The following is a 20,823-nucleotide window of genomic DNA, read 5'->3' as shown; positions in this document are numbered from 1 at the left end:
GCTCGAAACGCAGAACGTTTTTGTCACAATTTAAACAAAATTTGTGCGTGTTTGCATTTGACTTAGAAAAATTGTTGGCGAAAAAATTGAAGTTGATATTCCAATATCTTATCTTAATCTACCAATATTTCATACAGTTCTTGGTCTTGGATTTTTATGCAGCTCTTGGACTTGCATTCTTATACAGTTGCGCAAAGATATTTTTAGAAAATAATAAAATTTTTAGTCTTCTACTCAAAAGAGAGAACATTTTTGTCTTTACTTAAAGGTAATTTTTGTGCATTTACATTAAGCTGGGAGGAATTGTTCGCAAATATTGAAGTTGATATTCCAATCGAACTTCATGCAGTTCTTAGATGCGCATTCTTATTCAGTTACACAAAGATTTTTAGAAAATAGCTTGTTGTTCAAAGGAGAGAACGTTTCTGTCGCAATTTAAAGAAAACATTGTGTCCAAGTAGCAAATAATTTTTAAAGAATTTCGAGAACTGCAGTTGAGCCGACTTACATACTTACTTACATACTTCAGCTTTGAAAATTCCTAAGAAATCAAAAGGATCGAGCTATCGGAACGAATCTTACGTCATCTTGTAGAGAATTCTTCGTAGAGTGCCGTGGAGAAATGTGAAGTTGATAGAACGAAGAGCTGCAAAGGTCTCTTCGTTGCAAGATGAAAGAACCGATCGAGGTTTCTACTTGCACATTCGTCTCACGGCATGCAGTAGTTTTCAGTGTTGCAACTCCGCCGTGTTATCGACTTCGAGAAAATCCTTGTAGCACGGTATTCCCGGTGCACGCGGGAACATGAAAATTCAAAGAAAATCTCGCCACGGAGACGTTAAGTGCGGAATAACAATGTTCCATGCACGATAATGCAGATGGTTGCAACGAAAAGCAGCGAGCGCGATGATCGAACGGCGTTATCAAACGAATCCGTGGGCTGGAGGAGACGGATGGTTCATCGATCACCTTTTACCGGGTCGAAGAAAGGGAAACTCTTACTTCCTGTATGCTCACGATGCAGCGTTGCGGCGTCTCGGTGCACAGCCGGTGTCGGCGCGGCGGCGCGGCGGTTCGGAGTTCAGAAAAATTTCGCGATTTCCCTTTCTACGGTGTGTGTGCACAGCTGTGGAACCGGTGCCATTCGGAACGCGTGTCGTGTACCTTACAAGACGTAAACTCAAACGTTACGGTCGTTGTGTGATTCACTATAATCGAATCGCCGGCGGCTGGTGCGCGCCGAGAATTGGTCCTCGCAAAAAACCATCATCGTACGATTCCCACACGCGTCGCGTGACGCAATCGTCGCGGGATCGGCCGGATTATATAAATATGCAGTGTTAAAAAATCAATTTCACTTTCACCGGTGCAGAACGATTCGAAAAGGAATGAAAAGCGCCAGGTATGCAAATTATGCGCGTACTGGGTCGGTCACCTGGGTTTCTGTGCTAATGGTTCCACAAGTAGCCATCCGAAACGAACGCCCGCCATACTCGTACGAATGATCCTCTGTTCACACATACACGCACGCATTCGCACAAACGGCTTAGCTTTGTTCAAATTTAGTGCGATCAAATAAAATACTTCAATTTTAGGAAATTCTCGCGATTACATGAAATACTTTAAATTAAAGCTGTTAATAACGACCTTAAAAATGTCATCAAATTGAAGTATTTGAAAATATTTTATAAGATTAAACCATTTTATTTCATCACATCGAAATCGAGCTAAATTGTATGCAAATACTTTCTCAACGCTCTCCTTTCTCTTAACATTCTTCGGAAAATGTAACAGATCGGCGTAAAAATGAATTTGTAATTTTGTGCGAATAACGACAGCGAAAGCGTTAAATAAACCACCTTCGATTTTTTTGTTATTAATAACTGAATTGCAGATCAAGATTAAAACGTTCCTCATTGATTTCAGGGATTTTTGCTTTCGAAAGCCAGCGGAATATTTCGGGAAACGCAGTGTATAACGTTGCTCGTGCCTGATAGCCTCGATTGATAGTGGAAAACTACCGTTCATGCGTCAGGAACAAGAAAACGTCTTTCCGTTTCATGATGACACGTGGGACGAATACAAATGAAGCCGGCGGGATAGACGTGCATGATTTTCTGAAGTTTTCTTGAGTCGTAAATGCTCGTGGAACTTCTGCCTACAATGTTCGATGGAGCAGAAAGGTACTCCGAGGACATCGCCAATAATATTTTTACGATCCAGACAGAAGATCGTTTCATATTCGATTCAGTGAACAACTTGATCTCGTTGCTGCGAGTTCTGCCGCCATGTTGAATCCACATAATCCCCACCTGAGCCCGTAATCGGTGCATTTATAGAAAATTTCGGTTGTTGACAGTAAACTGCACAATTTATAAACAAAATTATACAGTTTATATATATATATATATATATATATATATATATATATATAAACTGTATAATTTTGTAAATATAGACAATTTATACATCGCGTTAATATACAAGAACGTAAAATTTAAGTAATTTGCTTCGACGACAGATCGAACTTCGAACTGTAATTACACTCTTCGTGAATCGCGCCAAGGTCGATCTATTTAACCATGAGACGATCAGCGAAGAAATAATGTATTAACAACTCGCCGCATTGTTATATAATGCTAATTCGAAACGATGTAATTACAGTGATCTATGTCTACAGCAGTGGATCTCAGTGCACGAAAGTAGATATTTACGAACGTTTGCAATTTTATCCTTCGGGAGGTTGATTAATTGGCTCGGAAATAACGCGCGTTGGACGTTAACGAGACAGCGAGACAGAAATGCCAGGTGTGCGGACACATGAATGTCGAAAATTAAACTGCAGTTGCAGCGACGGCGTGGAAACAAAGTTGAGCCAGTGTTGTTTGCACCTGGCCAACAGGGTGTCCCCGAGTAATCAGTCCAAAGGACGTCAGCCGGATGTCCTTCGACGGTTCTTTATTCCTTCGCTTATTTTTACACCGAGATTTATGATCGTCCTTTTATCGTCGACGCGACCGCGTCCACGTATCGTATCAAATTTTCGCGCAACTTAGAGATAACAATGCGCAACCATTAGCAATAAAATCGAATTTCTCCGATGCCAATTGCTCGAAACATTCGTCGAACTTTCTGCAAGATTTATAATCCTACAGGATATAACCTATTGATATTTTACAATGATCTCACCCTTTTATTTGCCATGAACTACAATGAATGTCGACGTTAACATTAAACAAATCATACTGGTCGAGGCGACCATTTTTTACTTTCAAGTTGTAGAAATTACGAAGACTCTTTCTTAAGAAACGATCGTACAAATTCCTCTGTCCAAGCTTATATTAAAATAAAAATGGCGAAAAGTTTAAATAAATTTAGTCTTGTCGTTATTATAAGGTAACACACGTTAGTCACCTTTAGAGTTCGGTAGATTTAGTGTTAATTGTAGATTTTGCATGCGGTTGATTTGACAGAATATTTCAGATAAAATAGCGCTACCCAACGCGATTCCAATATCATCGCAGCCTGCGTGCACACGAATATCCCTTAATAATTCACACTCTTCGACCCAGCCCTAATTGCTCCGAAGACCTTCAGGTTGCTCGACACAACGTTAACGCAACTATTAGGGGCGCAAATTAATTTGCTGCCTTTAGACTCTGTCGGTGCTAACGAGTGTGTTAACCTAAGTGTCGGTGACCTAATATTCTACCTATTTCCAACCTGCATTCTACATTCTCTCTGCTATAACAAAATTTTTCGGATCATTTCAAATCCAAAAAATAAAAATCAAATACTGAACGCCTTCTCGCAGCTCCATTCTTCGAATAATTACACTTTGCTTTGCATCTACGAAAGATTGATCGCGAAAGAGGCTTGATAGTTGTTATAAATAAAATTCTAGCATGCGCCGGAACCTCAAATAAAATAGCAATTTTATTCATCGAATTCCCAGGTCAATAAGCTATTCATAATTCCCCTGGCCAAAAAGAAAAACGATTTCACAGGCTACTCACCGTTTCGCTTGTACAACCCTTAGGGACCATAGCTTGCACCCTGACCAACCCTAACGCACCACCGGCCGGATCACACTAGTTTACCGCCAAGTTCACCGTCGATTTATTTATAAACACCGGTAACCCGCTCGTCGACGCGTCCTCCGATAAACAAACAACCCCCCGCCCCTGTTTTGGGAGGGGCGCAGGAATCGATGAGCAACGGGGTTGTAGCAGAAGCTCGGTCCGTCGATAATGGTATCGATCAATTTTGATAATATCCTCCAGTTTTTCATTCGTCGATTGTTATAGACTCGTGCAATATTTACAAAATTTTATCTTCCGTTTAATTGTTGACCATCGAACTGTCGTAACTTCTCCAAAGAGAATCGTGCGACAATATGTCTGAGCTCGTTTGAAAGCTGAAAGCGTCTACTTCTGCACCGATTTGTTCATTTTCGTGCGAGTAATTTTTATGGGACACAGCGGGTGCGAGATCGAAGACATGTTTTTTCACGAAAATGGCGCGAATTGAAAAGACCGTAGAAACGATGGAAAATTTTTTTTCTCGCTAAAACTACAATAGATCGAGCGACCGGAGTCTCCCCTTTAAAACGAGTACTTAAAATTCCGCGTGCGATTTTTTCTAGCCGTTTCACGGAACAGAAACGAGGACGTGTAAAGCCCTCGCGGCGTGCCTGCTATTATCGTATAGTTGGGAGCACACCTTTCATTCAAAGTCGAATAAAACGACCAACAAAAAGTTCGTGTGTGAAGTTCCATGGTGCCCTCATAGAGGGAATAGTTCGATCTTCAAATTCGTGGTTGATCGAATCACGAGCAAAATTTTCTGTAAAAATTTTCCGGTAACATTATAATCATTGGGCTTCGCAGCTTCGTATTCCTTCGCTTCGGATATAAATCGATTTATAATTAATCGAAAAACTATAAATCTGTGGCACAGTATGCACGGTGTCGGACAAATGTATTCGGACGCCTTTTGAAACAGAAGAGCTTGTCAGACGAAATGACTCGCACTTTTCCGAACCGTGAGAACCGTGTTTTTACATCTTTCAGTGGATTATGCATCAACCGGTTTCGACATATGTAACATTCATCGAAGACACGCTTTTTTTTATCATAAAAATATACATCATTTTAGTCATTGTCTATTGGGCTACTCCTTCTATCATCTAAAAAGAATTCAAATCATTTTTAAGTTTCAGTCCGATTCTAGGAAAAGTATTGAGTTTTAAAACGATTCCTCCGTTACCATAAGCTGTGGAGAAGATACAACGAATTCTGTAAACTAATTAAAAGCAGATCCCAGCGCTAGATGAAAATTGCTAGATCGATTTCAATGATCAAGCCTCCGCTGGCCTGTCATGCTGATGAATATCGATCCGAGGGTGGGGGAAATCGGTTTAAAGTAGGGAAGGTCAGAGCTCAAACGTGCAGGCAGTCGAACGCGTTTATATAGAAGATAGGGTGCCGGTTCACGCATCATCCATTACCGAGCGACGATTCGTTTTCGCCGGACACGCGTGTTTCCCGGATCTTCCCGCGTCCAACGATCTCTTGATCCCTTGATCGCTCGATCCATCGTCGCTGTATCATATCCGCCAGTTTCGACAACCAGGGTGAGTGGACTATTGCAGCATCTGGAGCGTGCGGGGCCGCGAAAATCGTCCGTTCCGTTCGAACGGAAACGCGTGTGTCGTCGATCTAGGGAACTTCCGGTGGATCTCGCGTTTTTGGATGCTCGCGTTGTCCCGTGAGGAACAGTGCTCCCTAGTGGTTCTCGGTGAACGAGTGAAGGGTGAACGTTTAGGGTGATTTATAGCGTTCACTATCGTGGCTTTCGTGGTCGTCGATCGTTTTGTGATCCATCAGGTATGTTTCGGATCCGTGAACTGAAGAATTTTGAATATTCGCAATCGTATTTGGGGGGCTTGGATCCACCTCGAAACACAGTGAGAAACGTACCATCTAAATTATTTAATAACAAACGATCTATCATGATCTTTAAATAGCTATTATTGTCTTGAATCGCCAGTCGAAGTAGTTAGCTATTCATAGGAGGATTCGCGTAAAGATATCTGAACATAAAATTGACGGTAGAACTAACAAACCAGACAAAATGACTGATCTCCGAATTTTTCTTCTACAGTTCCCGATGTTATAAAAATATTTCTCGAAGAAATATATATATTATATATCATAATTATATATTATATATTATCATAATATATATTATATATTATCATATTATATATTATATATTATCATATTATATATTATATATTATCATAATGCACGCATGTTGCACAATATTATATATTATCATAACATATATCATAGGAAGTTTAAATAAATCCAGACTCGGTATTAGAACAAGTCATAGAACATGACATTGTCATAGGATTTAACAAACTTGATATTGTTGCAGCATTTGAGGAATCCAAAATCCGGCAAAAATCCGTACGTTGAACATGTCCAAACAATTCGCAGCGTGTCAACCGCGAACGCGCTTGTTCCGCGATGCGTTTAACAGCTACTCGCGTTACTCTCGGCCCGACGAACCCGCGCAGCTGACTCTTCCGGAAGTCATGCTGGACTTGTTGCACGTGTCGGACCAAGTCCGAGGCCACGTACTTCCGGTTCGAAGGGACGTTCATCGGACAGGAAATTGTCGCAGGATTTTCGAGAATTACTAACAGAATTTTTTCAAGACATTTCCCGTCGGTCGACCTTGTCCTTGGCTGTTCCTCGTTTTAGCGTTTACTTGCGAATCACCTCTGCCGACTTGGTCTACGACAGCGCCAACCGGCCGGCGGCCGCCATTGTGGTGCTGGTTTTCGATCGATTGTACCGACTGCGTCGCCAGTAAACGGCGACTGCAGTTTCGCGGCCTGTCCAGAGGAAAGCAGCGTCTATTAAACGTCCTGGGACTCGCCCGTTTGGAATCCGTTTCGCATCCGTTACGAATTCGTTTCCTCTGTTTCGTGTCTGCATCCCGCAGAGTGCAGTTTCCGGTTGTCATGCAATCTACGGCCGAGAAGCTCGAGAAAGGTATTATATCTATTCTTAACGCGGTGATTATCGAGCCGGGATCCTTAATTGACCCGCAGGATCAGAGGAATTTGGTCAGTGAGACGGGAACTGCAGGATTCGAATTGTTTGACTTCTCGACGCTGGAATTACCGGTCCTTAAATACCTAATAATGTATATTGTTGCGTAGCAATGACAAAATTGGATTTACTCGAGCTTCGTGCAATCCGTATCGCAATAGAAGTTTCGGTAAAGAAGTTTTTTTTTCTCCAGAAATTACTAACAGAAACATTTTGATAATATCAAGAACTGTGAGATGAAAAATCAGAAGACCGGTCGTCCTGACTGGTTTGGTAGTTCCAGTGTTAAAAAAGCTCGATGAAATTCAATTTACCCGGTTATGTTACGATAGGAGTTAATTATTTGATACTGAACTGGACTGCGTAATCTGGAACCTTACAAATTATTTTCACTTCTTTTCTGGAATTATACGAAGTTCTCAGACTTCGAACTGAACCGAAATTTTCCTCTCGTCGGCTTCGTTTGTCCTCCGTGACGGCAAACTTATTAAAAATTCTATAGAATTTGCAAACAAGTCGGCCTTACACTCAACAATGCACTTTTGGTTTGTAAAAGGTTGCTGTAATTTCACTTTGTGCGTGAAATCCGAGCAATCCCCGCCGTCTCGAAAGAGAAACAGTTTTGTCTTAGTTTCTGTTTAAGAATTCTCGTGATTTTATCAGCAAGCTCGATCCAGTTCACGGATCGCACGCTGGGATTTGTCGTCGAGTCGGTGGAAATTAGGCGTCCCTGGCGCAACGATAGCGCGAACAGTGGTGCCAACGTGCATTCTTCCCGAGGAGTAACTTGTCAGCGAAACGGGCCACATAATACTCCAATTTCTCGTTCCATTTGCCGGAAAAATTCTTGAAAGCGTCCCAGGGCAGGCTCCCCTCGGTCCACATCAATTCTCCCGAACCACCATACTCGCGCGCTCCTCTCCATTCCCGGGACTCGATCGCCTAATCCCCTTTCCTCTATCACCGGACCACCCAATTCCGGCTGGTGTCGAGCGAAACGACTTTTCCCGGTACTAACTTGAACCCTATCCATCAGAACGAACAGCTTCTCCGGAAACGGGAGGCCTCGTTGGTCGCATCATTCCCGGGAAATATTTTTTCCCGCGTTTCGCCGAATCCTGCAATCATATTCGCGAAGGATACGGAGATCTTGCGCTGTCCTGGCGCCATCTTGGGAAATTTTTAGATTCCACCGTAGTTGCGTAATATTTCTAGAGTAGATACACTTGACTTATTTACTTACTATTTTATACAATTAATACAAAATACATTTGTATAAGATAGGAAAAATTAATCACGTTTGTTAAATGTGTAAAATAATGGTTTCAACATTAGATCTACCGAATCAGTCAAATTGAATGGTTTCTGGTTTCTTCTTCTACAATTTCTCATACGAAAAAAAGTATTTCTATGAGAAATTTTTCGGTAAACTTCTTAGTTCCAGCAAAGACATAACAGCTTAAGTAAATATAAGTTTATGTAAGCAGCAGCTCAAACGAATAAGTATAAACATAGAATTTTAAATAAAATCAAGCTTGCAGTTTTTACAAAATATTATATATCGGCCGTTTTTGGCGTCATAAATAAGGTGCAGGATCAAGTAGAATAGTCGCTATGATCAGACGTACTTAGCATTGCCGTCGCACCGAATGCATTCGAACCGCGCCGTTGCTATGCAGTTCCTTCTTTACGTAGGTCGAGAATTGAAGATGCCGCGGACACGTTAAAGGTGATGCAGAAAAATTCGCGGTTTCTTCTGGTGTCACGTTTGCAAACAGCGTCTGTTTGCTGAACTTCGTCCATTCATCACTTATGCATTAAGTTTTTCCGATGTGACACGGTATTATTACGGAACGCGTCACGTATACGGGACGCCGAAGCTAATAGTTACGCAAATGTTGTCGAGCGTTAAATGTGGTGCAGGCTGCGTCATCTTAATAAAACAGTGGATTTTCCTGATTCGAGGCTGGTACTCGCACACGCTCCGTTGCATCCGCGGAAATTCTCCGTGCGCCGTGATCAATAATTCACGAACGAGTTTCCCAAAAATGCTAAACGATTCTCGAGAGGAAATACGCGTACAGTTTCGCGAAGTACAGTTTTGCAGAATTGTCTGCATTCTTCTCGGTGCACACGATGCATACGGTGCATCCATTAATACGCGATATTGCGACTGCTGTGCTCGATTTCAAACGATTCTATTGGGACCGAGATAGTTTATTGTTCACAGCTTCTATATTTTATTTACACCTTCTGTAATTTATTTACACCTTTTGCAATTTATTTACATCTTCTGTAATTTATTTACATCTTCTGCAATTTATTCACATCTTCTGCAATTTATTTACATCTTCTGTAATTTGTTTACAGCTTTTGTATTTTATTTACACCTTCAGTACTTAATTACAGTTTCCACATTTTATTTACACCTTCGATAATTTATCTACATCTTCTGTAATTTATTTACACCTTCTGTATTTTATTTACACCTTCTGTAGTTTATTTAGATCTTGCGTAATTTATTTACACCCTCTGTATTTTATTTACACTTTCTGTTATTTACTTACACCTTCTGTAATTTATTTACACTTTCTATGTTTCTTACACCTTCTGTATTTCGATTCAATTAGCATAATAAGTTCCAACTACAGGTGCCAGAGGTTTGCTGTGACATTATTTGAAATCCTCAGCAGTCCCTGAACCTCACCTTTCCACGCACACACTTTCTAATTCTCCGTCCTCTTTTCTTTCTCTATTTGCTTATCCTCGATCGTGTTCGGATTTCATGTCCAACGAGATTTACGTTCACCGACCAAGGCGTTAATCTTCTCTATTCTATTCGAATACATATGAATTTCAATTAACAGCTACCTATGAAATATTGGATGGCTAATATTGGATAGTAAAACGATTATGAACGGTCCATACTCTCTCGTTCTGTTATCAGCTTATCGAAACCGATCGTGCATAAACCTATTTTATTCAATTTCTATGGAGTACAAAAATACTAGTATAACATTTTGTGGTCTAGGAACGACGATAATCGATTACGATCTCTCCTCAGAAAACATTGATTACCTTCAGAAATCGATCGTAGAACAATTACACGACGCAGAGTGTTCTTGAGAGAATGAGGACCCTGTTTGCGTAAGCAAGAGACGATAAAAAAGAGCCGCAAGAATCCGAGAAAAATGAATTACTGTATCCTCGGTGACAACCAATCGACGCCGCGTCGAACGAGCATGGTAAAATCACTTTTATGTGACTCTTGAACAATTTTTTCAATTTCCTTGTTACATAAGCAATAGGAATTTTCCTTCTCTCGAGGACAGTCGGTTCCAAAAAAAAAATACACTGTCGCGCACAGCGGGCAGCAAAAATTTGTCCCCCACCCTGTGAAATACGCGCGGACACGCGGCGAAAGATTTTACATCTCCGCGCGGTCCGGTTTTTCTGTAATAAATTCCGAAAGTTGTCCTTGCGCGGTGTAACCGGCGAGAAGAAGAACCGACGAATCCAGACTGACGGCTGATTAATTTGTCCGGGACTTTCCGCTGGCTGAAACAAAACGTCAGAGCCTTGACCGTGGAGGAGAAAACATTCTAATTGAACCTTGAGCACCGCGGCACCGTCACGGGCGAGTGTTTTGACAGCGAGCCGAGGCGGTTCCATTTGGGTTTCGGAAGGCGATCCGCTCGGAGACAATGTCGCGCGCGTCACAGTGTCCAGCGGCGGCCGGTCGTTCATGGAAAACCGACCAGGTTCGACTTTTCGACCCTGAAGGCGAGCCTGTCACGCGTATAAGAACGGGCCACGGGGCCCGGGCCCCTCTTATTTTCGTCCGTTTTTCGATCGGAGGAACGTCGCGGCGCTCGGGCGAGCCTGACTCGCCTACAAACGATCGTCGCGCCACCAATTTCCGTTTTTATCGCCGTCATCGATCGCTCAATTTTCCACTTCCCGGCGTGTTTCTCGTCGATCAGTGTCGTCACAACTCGTTCAGTGGGTGATCGAAACGATATTTGTTGTGCCGATCCAGTTTCTGTCAGCGACCAACGAGGAATCATGTCGATCATCGAATGTAAGTAGAGGGTGCCTGCTTGCTCTTGCCGCCATAGATCACTCGGATTTTCATCTTCGGCGCGGTGTCACTTTCACAAATCTTACGATTCTATAATTTGAAAGAATTATTATTCTATTAGAGAATGCACCACGTGTGTTTCGTAAGAAAACGTTCATTATAATACCTAACGAGTTACGATCCTAGATCGTTAATCATTTCACTTTTTGTCCGATTCTGGTCAGGACTGAATTTGAATAGAAACGGACGTCCGAGATTGAATAGGACATTTAAATGGAACGTGTCTACTTCACCTAGAAATTACTGAAATGTGAACAATAAAATGTGAATTAAGAAGCAATATGAAGGTCGGGGCTGAAAGTGAAAGTGAAACGAAACAAAGCGAAGCAATTTCGCTCGTACATACATCACTGTCGCCCCAGTCGCCGCGATCATTTTACAGCATGAAACACGTAAGTTCCTACCATCGATATGTGTAGCACTGTCAAAAATTTCTTCAACGAGCAAGTGATTATAAATCGTAAAGTGATTCCAAATCTTAAAGTGATCCTAAATCATAAAGTGATTCTAAAGTGTTAGAAATCGATTCAGATTATCCGCACGCTTTCTCGACAAGAACGACGCGAAGGTTTCAATTTCCCAGATAGATGTCGATCTCGAATTCCCGGATCGAAAGTAGCAGGATCAAAAGACAAGACTCCGAGGAATCGTCGAGCGCGTTTCTCGGATTTAATGTTCTTCGAGCAGGCGTCGGTCGTGCGACTCGAGCCACTTGAGAAATTAACTGTTCGCGTTACATCGTTCGTTCTTCCGCGAGCAAATGGAACCGTAAATTCCGTCCTGGCTACACTGTAGAATCCTTATCGCGCTATCCGTATGAATTACGAAAATGTCGACAAGGAAAATTGCTTTTACCGAGTTTTCCTGCGGTATCTGTTTCCATTAGAACGAGCATACACCACGGTGTCCACGGGTGCCTGGACGTTCACAGTGACACTCATTAGCAGGTATTCGGGCTATTTGTAATATCGTTTATTTGGCTGACACGTGTTATCTTATCGGAAGCCGAAAGCGCTGAATTTATTACAAGTTTGAGCAACCTTCGGGCACATTTTCTGTTACGAACTATTCATTTTCTGATCGTATTTTATGCAGTTTTCGGTCTCGGATTCTCGGATCTTCTCGGTCTTGTATTCTTATGCAGTCGTTGATCTTGGATTTCTATGCAGTTGTTGATCTTGGATTTCTACGCAGTTGTTGATCTTGGAGTTCAATGCAGTTGTTGATGTTGCATTTCAATGCAGTTGTTGATCTTGGATTTCTATACAGTTGTTGATCTTGGATTTTTATGCAGCTTTTGGTTTTTGATGTTTATGCAGCTTTTGGTCTCGCATTTTTTACACAGTTTCTGATCTTGCATTTTTATGCAGTTCTTGGTATTGGATTTTACACAGTTCTTGGTCTTGTATTTTTACGCAATTCTTGGACACGCATTCTTATTCAGTTCGCAAAGAAATTAAATATAAGAGCATTGCAATAACTAGAATTACGCGAAGAAGTAAATAAATGTAATTGTAGAAACAAATTGTGCATTTTAAGATATCTGTGACTGTAACCTAAAGAAACATGCAGTTCTATTAAAAAAAACTTCGGCGATACTCCTGTGTAGAATTTCATACTCAATCGAAGGCGTTCAAAGTTCAGTTCAAAACAATGAAAACCACTGCCGAAAATATTGTTCTGCTGCTTATGCATCAGACAATGGACGTTGCACGGCGCATCGCACAAACACGTTTTTCCGTGCTCGTTTTTCTGCAACCGCAAAAAATGTGATCGTTGATTTTCCTTGCCCGCGGCGTCATCTGCGAAGGAATATGTCGAAGGAGACTGTAGGATCCCGCGAGGAAGAGACAAGAAAGAGGAAATATGGTTCAGGAAATGAGGAGGCGCGCACACTATATGCAAATCGAACCTCCGCGGCCTCGCCCACCTTTTTCTGTCGCGTTGATCGGAAATTGAAATCGCCGATTTGAAAGTGTAATCGCCGATTATGACGCTTGTCGAGCGCGATAATCGGCGCCAGGATCGAGGATCGCTCGTGTTTGTTACTCTCCGTTACACGATCCTCCGTGTTCGACGGGAAGCATCTATACAGGGTGCAACAAAAAGTTCTTCGCCTGTTTGGCTCGTTTCGATTGTCAATGAATCGTGTACTTTTTCAATAGCGTGAATCATTGCGAGTTAATCGAAAAATCTGAAGCATTTTGCGCAGCTAATTACTTCCTTCTTGTTGCGGCTTTTTATCGCGAGGGTAACCTGATCGCTATTTTTGTCATTTTGTTTAATTTTTGTTTCATTGCATTTTCTATATCAGCGACATACGATAATTCAATGCTACGGTACGTGTATTCGAAAATTATTCGGAAGCATGATTTTCATATCACATAATACAAGATAATTGTAAAGCATTCGTGCGATGATATAATTTTCCGAATAATAGAGTGTTACGTTGTTCAGACAAATTATTTCGTTGTAAGAATGATCTGTAATTTTTGTTTACAGAGCAATAAAATCGACAATGCAGCGTGTATCAATGAGTTGTAACATTTTCGTAAAATTGCTTTTCCTGTTACCAAAAGACGTGGCGGGTAATTTATATTTTAAAACTGAACCTACTATGGTGATTTTTAAAGGGCCGGTATCATGTTCTTTATTTTACAATTGTTGCAAATATAGAGAATCTTCCGTAGAAAATGATTGAATAAACGTATTAATTCAAGCGTATATTATCACAAAAATGATTGGAAGTTCAAACGAATTCGGTCTTATTATTCTCGGAAAATGTTAGACGTCAGTCACTGTTAGCGCTCGGTAAGGTTCGGCGTTAAGTAACCGCCGATTCTTGTAGCTACAACTTCGGAAGTTTCTTCAGTCTTTTCTGCAAAAAGGGGTCAAATTTAATACAATTGCCGAAGATAATCAGCCGACGAGGGACGAGCCGAGAGAACCGTCCTTCCGCGTAGTTTCCCGGGCGCTTTTTCTCCCTGGTGAATTAAACCGTGATCAACAATAACGTAATTATCAACGTCAACTTTCTTATCCGTCTCACGACGGAAACTCGGTCTTTTTTTCTGGCAGACACTGCAGCGGAAAAACTCGATAACGAACCATGTCGCGCGTTCTCCCGAGGATGGATAATGCTCGGCAATTTATCTGGCAAACATTTCACGTCCCTTTCTCCCGTCGTCGCCTACGAAATCAAGTTCCTCCCTTATCTTCAAGCCCAATCAAAGTCGGAAACGTAACGAATCCCGTTCCGTAGTCTCCATAGTCGAGAGAGTTCAGAACGGAGCATTTCTCTCTGTCTTTCTCCCTCTCTCAATCTTTTTCTCTCCATCCCTTTCTCTCTCCTCTCTCTCTCTTTCTTTCTCTCTCTCTCTAGCCTCTCTTTTGTCCTTCTATTCTCTTCAATCTCTTCTTTCTCTTTTTTTCTCCTCTTTGCCTTCTCATCGCCTTTTCTTCTCGACTATTGTAAGTTCCACGCCTTTATTCGCCCAGTTGTTCCACCTTTTCACGCTGTTCTCCTTTCCGTTTCGAGGTACCCAGGTCATTTCTGAAATTACACCGGTCTCAATTAACACGCCGGCGTAATTAACGCGCAGCCCTCGCGCGGAAACTTCGGCCGGGGGCTTTCTTTCAATCGGTGATCAGATTTAACCCTGTTCCTCTTTATCTCGGACAATGATAGCGTCCTTAACGATAAATACAGTTTCTAACGTTGGTATCCTGTATTAGAGAATTCAGAAAACTGTTTCAGTATTATTTTCTCTGTCGCAGCAAATTAGAATTATTATATTGCTGACCTTAGTTAAAATGTTTTATCTACTAATTTGCTACTTTTCAGAATACTTTAAAATGTTTAGGACATCACGTTTCCAAATGTAATTCCATTTATTTGTTTTCAACTGCTTAAAAATTATTTTATTAATTTAAAGCTTCAGTTTTTTGGACGATCAGAAATATTAGTTAGGGCTATTTAATTAAGGAGAGCAGTGTAGCAACGTGACATTTTCGAGGATGATATATATATTTTGAAATGTATAATCTACATAATGCTAAAATGTTAAAAAAAACAAGTCAAATAAATTGTAAAGTTACTTTAAATTAACTTAACTCTAAGCTATCTAAACAATATATATCAGTATATCATAATCAATAAAAATAGTATATTTCGTTTTTTCGTTTTTAGTTTTAGTTTCTTATATGCGACAAGGGATTTATCCCGTCGATAAACAAAGTTATAATATCTTTTATTATCACTATTATAAATTCTCTGTAACGTCGCATCCGCGTCGCAACTTTCTAAAAAAATGCCCGCGCACAAAATGGCGGTCCCCGTGGACAAGCAAGCCGCACTCCCTGTAATCGTCCTTGCCCATTCGTTCTCATTCTCCCAATTTGCATTTAATCCCGGCATTCAACAAGATCTCAGAAACAAGAAACAACATCTCCGCAATGTGCCCGACAAAATGGCGGTTCTACAAAGCCGACCGGGCAAAAAGCGTCTTCATCTCCCCGGGACATCGTTCTTCCTCGGAGCACGGTAGATTTACCTGTCCAACTTGCCTCCGCTTTATCTCAGCTGGTACGCCCATTACGCCCGACCTAATTACCCAATTACCGAATTTCGGCGGCCGTTCAGTTAACCCACGGACCCATCCACCCTTTACCACCGAAACCGTTGTACTCCTTTTCCTTTGGCATTTTCTTCGCGCCTCCGGCTAACAGGAGGAAGATCGCGCATGCCGGGCTCCCCGGTGCGAATAAATTTTCCTCGACCTTTTTCGGGGGTGAAAAAGGGGCGGTATGAGGGTGTCCGTAGTCGTTTGGTCGACTTCCAGTTGTTCGGAGCCAGCGATCGATCGCGAACCGAGAAAGCCTCGCGTTCCTGGCCAGACGGAACTGGCAGAACCGTGTTCCAACGATCGTTAGCCAGCGCCCTGTAAACAGAGGACACGGAATTATTATTATTACCGGGACGGAAACGACGAAGAGGGGGTCGCGTGGTTACGAAACCGGTGTCCTGCATCCGCCGGTATGGAAAACTGTACCAGAACCGTTGCGTAACCGGCAATTTCTCGAGTCTCTCTGTTCTGAGAGACGCGAGAAATGGCTAATTTTAGACGCGTGCAATTGGATCGACAAAGAAAACGGCAACGCGAGAATCGGCACCAAAATGACAGCCCGGCTGAACAAGCGATTGTTAGACCACCGATTTTGTGCAATTTAGAACAGAAATTCTTACTCTTAAAAAACTTACCGTGTCCCTCGTGTGTCGAATCGATTTACTTAAATTTACTTGATATTTTGTTGAAAATTAAGAAAAACGTATTTACCTAATAGTCTCTTCACATTTTTCTCGTAGAATTGAATTTAGGGTACAAGATGCAGCTTGAAGTAAAGATTTTGGCATCTTGGTCGCCATCTTGTCCTTTGGTTCCACCTGGCAATTTATTTTTTAATGGAAATATCGAATTAGACAATTCATTCTGAACTTTGTTAAGGTTCTGGACATTTGTTCCTATTTTACTTGAGTTTAGAAGTTTTGTTCTTAATTTTTACTAGGGCTTGGAAATTTTTTCTTAATCTGACTTGGTTCCGAAAGATCTTCTCTCAATTAAATTTAATATGGTGGTGACCCAGAAATAACCACCGCAATCGATTCTTGCGTACAAAGTTCGTATTTTTAATTTAAATTAGCTTAATTTAATTTATCATTTATATATATAGGGGTAAACCCCCATTTTGACAGCAACAGTACAAAAACATATTAAGGCTGACAGAATCAGGGAATCAGCAGTTTAGATAAACCAGTTTTCGTAAACTTATTTTGAATTTGTTTCGAATTTTGTTTTGTCTATTTTATGGAGTTGCGAAAGTAATTTCGCTTTTCAAATTTGACAGCTTACAAAAACACGAATATTACTTTTACGATAATAATAATAATGAATAATCAAATAATTTGATCGCGAAGCTCTCGCTTGTAGTATAAAAATTCAGAAAAATCATCGTAGATCCAACTGTTTGGATCTCGGAAGAAGAAGAACCCGTCTCGCAAGTAACGCGAACAGGTGTTGCCGGTCTGGTCGAAAGGTGTCAGTGCGTGCACGATGCTGACGAGCTGCGTATACAGCTTATGAAATCGGCGAACGAAAGTCAAATGACGTTGCACGCAGTGGAAATAGTTGGCAGCTGCTTTCATTCAAGATCTCGTTCCGATTAATAAAACGTAAGGCCTCTTCACGCTTTCACCCGCCGCGGCGGTTTCGTCGCTTTCGTTGCGCCGCGAGCCCGTCGGACCGTGTTACCTCGAAACCTGGCAGGCCATATAGTTCTTTTTCCATCTCTGTCACGTGTAATTCAATTAACCTCTAAGATGACCAAAGAGAAAACGTAACCGCCACGAAACACCAAAACGAGAACCGGGAAAAATGAACGAAACGCTGGCCGCGCTCCTGATCGAGATTTCTAAACGTGTTTTCAGATTTCTTGCCTCGGTTCTGGCACTTTTAAAATGTCGTAATATTACGTCACGCGCAGGTAACTACGGCTCACAAAAAGAGGTAATGTTGCGTCACCGGCTGCGAACGTATCGCGAGAAGAAGCGAGTTTTCCTGTAAAGTACGAAGGACAGGCACGGATTAGCTCTTCGGTCCGCTTCGACGGAATCGTAAACAACGATTTTTATCTCCCGCCGTTGGAGGATCTTCCTCGAGCCGGGAACAAGGCAGAGTAAATATTTCCCGTTCGTACCGGACACACTTCGGCTTAAAGATCAACCGTTTTAATTATCGGGACGTGCGACTGCGCTTGCTCCAATTTATTCCGACGATATTCTTCCTCCCGAGCTTCTTTTGTCGGATGCGTTTGAATTTCTATTATTAGATTCGTCGAAATCTATTTTGAAGACCTCATTATTCCAGCCACTGTAAACAATACTTTCATCTATTAGGCTGCTTGACCCGCAACCATTTTTATTCTCGGACCGAAGAAATTACCATTGTAATCGTTTTAACACATTCACTGCCAAACCTGTTTTAAAGAAACCTGTTCTGCACGCCAATATTTCTTTTTTCTTAAATTAGTTAATAAGTTAATAAGTAAGTACAAAATAATGATAAATAGAAAATAGTATTATTTTCTACTTATTATTTAATATTCCTTTTTTTAATTCCTAAAAGGAATCAATATTCCTTAAAAAAAAAGAACTGTTGGCGTCTAGAACAGATGTAAAGAATAATAATAACTAGAAAATGATAATAAGTAAAAAATAATAACAGGTAAAAAATAGTACATAAATCCTCTTATTTTGTTAACAATGAAGCTTTGACAGACGCGTCGTGATTTAAATAATGTGTAATTCGGTTAAGATCGTCTGCATCCTTTCCGAAAAAATTCGTCCCTTCCGACAAAAGTGCATCGCAGCACTGGCAATAAATAATTCCCGCAAATCTTGCCGAGCGTGTCGAAAGGAAAAGAGAGGAATAGACAGTGACAGGAGGTGTCGGCAAGAGCATGCCATCCATGGTGTCAGCGAATTATTCAACAAAGGCCGCCTGTTGCGACGCCGAATCGCTCGAATGTCATCGAGCGACGATCGAGGAACGCATCGGCCGCGTTGGCACGCGTTGCATCCGCGACGGCGATGCCCAAATAGTGCGCCTCGGTCCGGCCTGGCCCGGCCCGACCCGGCCAGTCGCACGGTGCAACTTACACCCTTTTCCTCCGGGGACACTTGGTCGATTGCCAATTATGACGGCGGGTCGATGCGCCCTCGTACGATTCCTCGATAACATATTTTCAGCGGCAAGTTAATCCCGCGGAGCCGCCCTTATCGTAAACGCTAATTGCACCGGGGCTCGGATCCTCTTCCAGCGAAATACACTCGACGTTTATCCGGATTTTTGGGCGCTTTCATTCTTTACCGGCGATCCCGCCAACGATCCACCTAATTCCCGACAAATTCCCGGCAGCCGAGCATCGTTCGCTGCTATTTTATTTATCTCCGACGCGAACAACCCCCGTATCGTGATCTTTATGGAATCGTTCGCGATACGTTTTGGATCTGCAGACTAGTTGTGCGAATTTCTCTGAATTATCCACAAATCTTCCAAAAAAAAAATGGAAGAGAATGCTCATACTCATTACCAGATTACGGATTTTATGCATTTATGATAAAAATGTGTAGCTGAAATGTAACATTGTGATGATATAGAAGAGAAGTTAATAATATAATTACACTGTTTTCAGTTTGTTAAAACGATTCAAAGAAACAATTCATTTTTATCTCATTTCTGTTTCTTGCTATTGTCTTTTTGCTTTTATTTTCCAGAAAGGTACGCAGTCTACAGATGACAATTGCTAGCGTGTTTGTTTTATTTTTAATGGGATGAATTTTCTGGCTTGTCCATGATCATTTTTGATATTCAGTGGAAACATGTTTTAAGAGCAATGTTTACCATTCACCTGGAAATGATATTAGGGTTTGTTCGTACTTAGCCCTGCTATATATAGCAGCTTTAAAAAGTCGTCAAATGTACTTCGAAAATTAATATTATTTTATTCTTTCATTCATTTCATAATTAATACGAAAAATAATAGCATTTCTGACCTATATTTATTTTATTCTCAATATAAAAAATAATTCTATTTTTTCCTCTATTCATTGTATTCTCAACATAAAAAATAGTTCTATTTTTTACTCCATTTCTTTTATTCTCAACACGAAGAATCTTCTGCTAGATCGATAACAATCTCTCCTTTGTCCTGATTTTTATCAGGAACACATTTTGTGAGCAACTTCTTAAATTCGTCTAGAAATATCATTAGGTGTAGTTCAAGCTTCATCAAATGATATTTCAAAAATCATCCATGAACAATCTTCTGCTCGCGTCACAAGCAATCTCTCTCATTCTTCGATTTTGATCAAGAAGATATTTCAGAAACAACTTAAATTCGTTAAAAAAATGTCCCTGTTCAGCTGCTGAATTTTCGCGGTGACGAAACGATTATTTAAATATTCGTGAAACGGTTCGAGCCATTTAAAAAATTGCTGCAACGGTGCCACTTTGTTTCTTGCGTCCCCGAGGCAGCAAACTAGGTGCCAGCCGGGTCGACACCCTTTTGTGGATCGATACAGATTTATTCGGTTGTCAACAAGACCAGCCGGGTCTATGTCGGCGCTTTAAAAATCGCTGCGCCGCCTCAGTTGGCTCGAGAAGAGGAATACAAATGACCCTGATCATGGGACAGGTTCGCCTCGAGTTTAGGCTCCACCGTCCCGGCGCCTCGTGCACCCCGAGGCCGTCGATGGCGAAAGAATTCGACCTTTGTGAACCGCTCGGTTTCGTAACGCCGCCGTAACCGACGAGCTCGTACGTTTGAACCCGCCGATAACAAAGACTTCGCCTACGGTGACAAAGCCGGCGGCTGATGCAATCGTTTATTAACCCGATTGCGCCGGTCCCGGGTCGAAGGTCATCTCGGAAAATCATTGTTTATGAGAACTCGCAACGCCCCGGTCAATCATTTGCATAATTTTGCGTCGAAATCGAT

At 41.5% G+C, this 20,823-nt stretch overlaps 1 protein-coding gene and 2 long non-coding RNA genes across 4 annotated transcripts in view; 1 reads left to right on the top strand and 2 right to left on the bottom strand.

The window, feature by feature from the left end:
* The first annotated feature begins 5,470 nt into the window (after nt 1-5,470).
* Nucleotides 5,471-20,823, top strand: part of LOC117225469 (alpha-tocopherol transfer protein-like) — a 30,004-nt gene continuing 14,651 nt past the window's right edge. Inside the window, exon 1 of one of the 2 annotated variants that reach the window (XM_033479050.2) lies at nt 5,471-5,635. Coding sequence is in view for 1 of the 2 variants with exons in the window: in XM_033479048.2 (XP_033334939.2) it covers nt 11,193-11,208 (16 nt within the window). In the remaining variant the exon portion in view is untranslated. Of the gene's footprint in view, nt 5,636-11,050; nt 11,209-20,823 lie in introns of those variants that run through there. The other variant, XM_033479048.2, reaches the window with a different exon arrangement.
* Nucleotides 10,063-10,623, bottom strand: LOC143258870 (uncharacterized). The gene is made up of 2 exons (XR_013032780.1): nt 10,206-10,623; nt 10,063-10,116 (listed from the first exon to the last, which is right to left on the bottom strand). It is a non-coding gene; the product is annotated as an uncharacterized LOC143258870 (long non-coding RNA).
* Nucleotides 15,415-16,806, bottom strand: LOC143258871 (uncharacterized). The gene is made up of 2 exons (XR_013032781.1): nt 16,605-16,806; nt 15,415-16,208 (listed from the first exon to the last, which is right to left on the bottom strand). It is a non-coding gene; the product is annotated as an uncharacterized LOC143258871 (long non-coding RNA).

This window comes from Megalopta genalis, chromosome 2 (genome assembly GCF_051020955.1).
Source record: "Megalopta genalis isolate 19385.01 chromosome 2, iyMegGena1_principal, whole genome shotgun sequence".
Lineage (NCBI taxonomy): Eukaryota > Metazoa > Arthropoda > Insecta > Hymenoptera > Halictidae > Megalopta > Megalopta genalis.
This window is presented reverse-complemented; position numbering and strand designations above follow the sequence as displayed.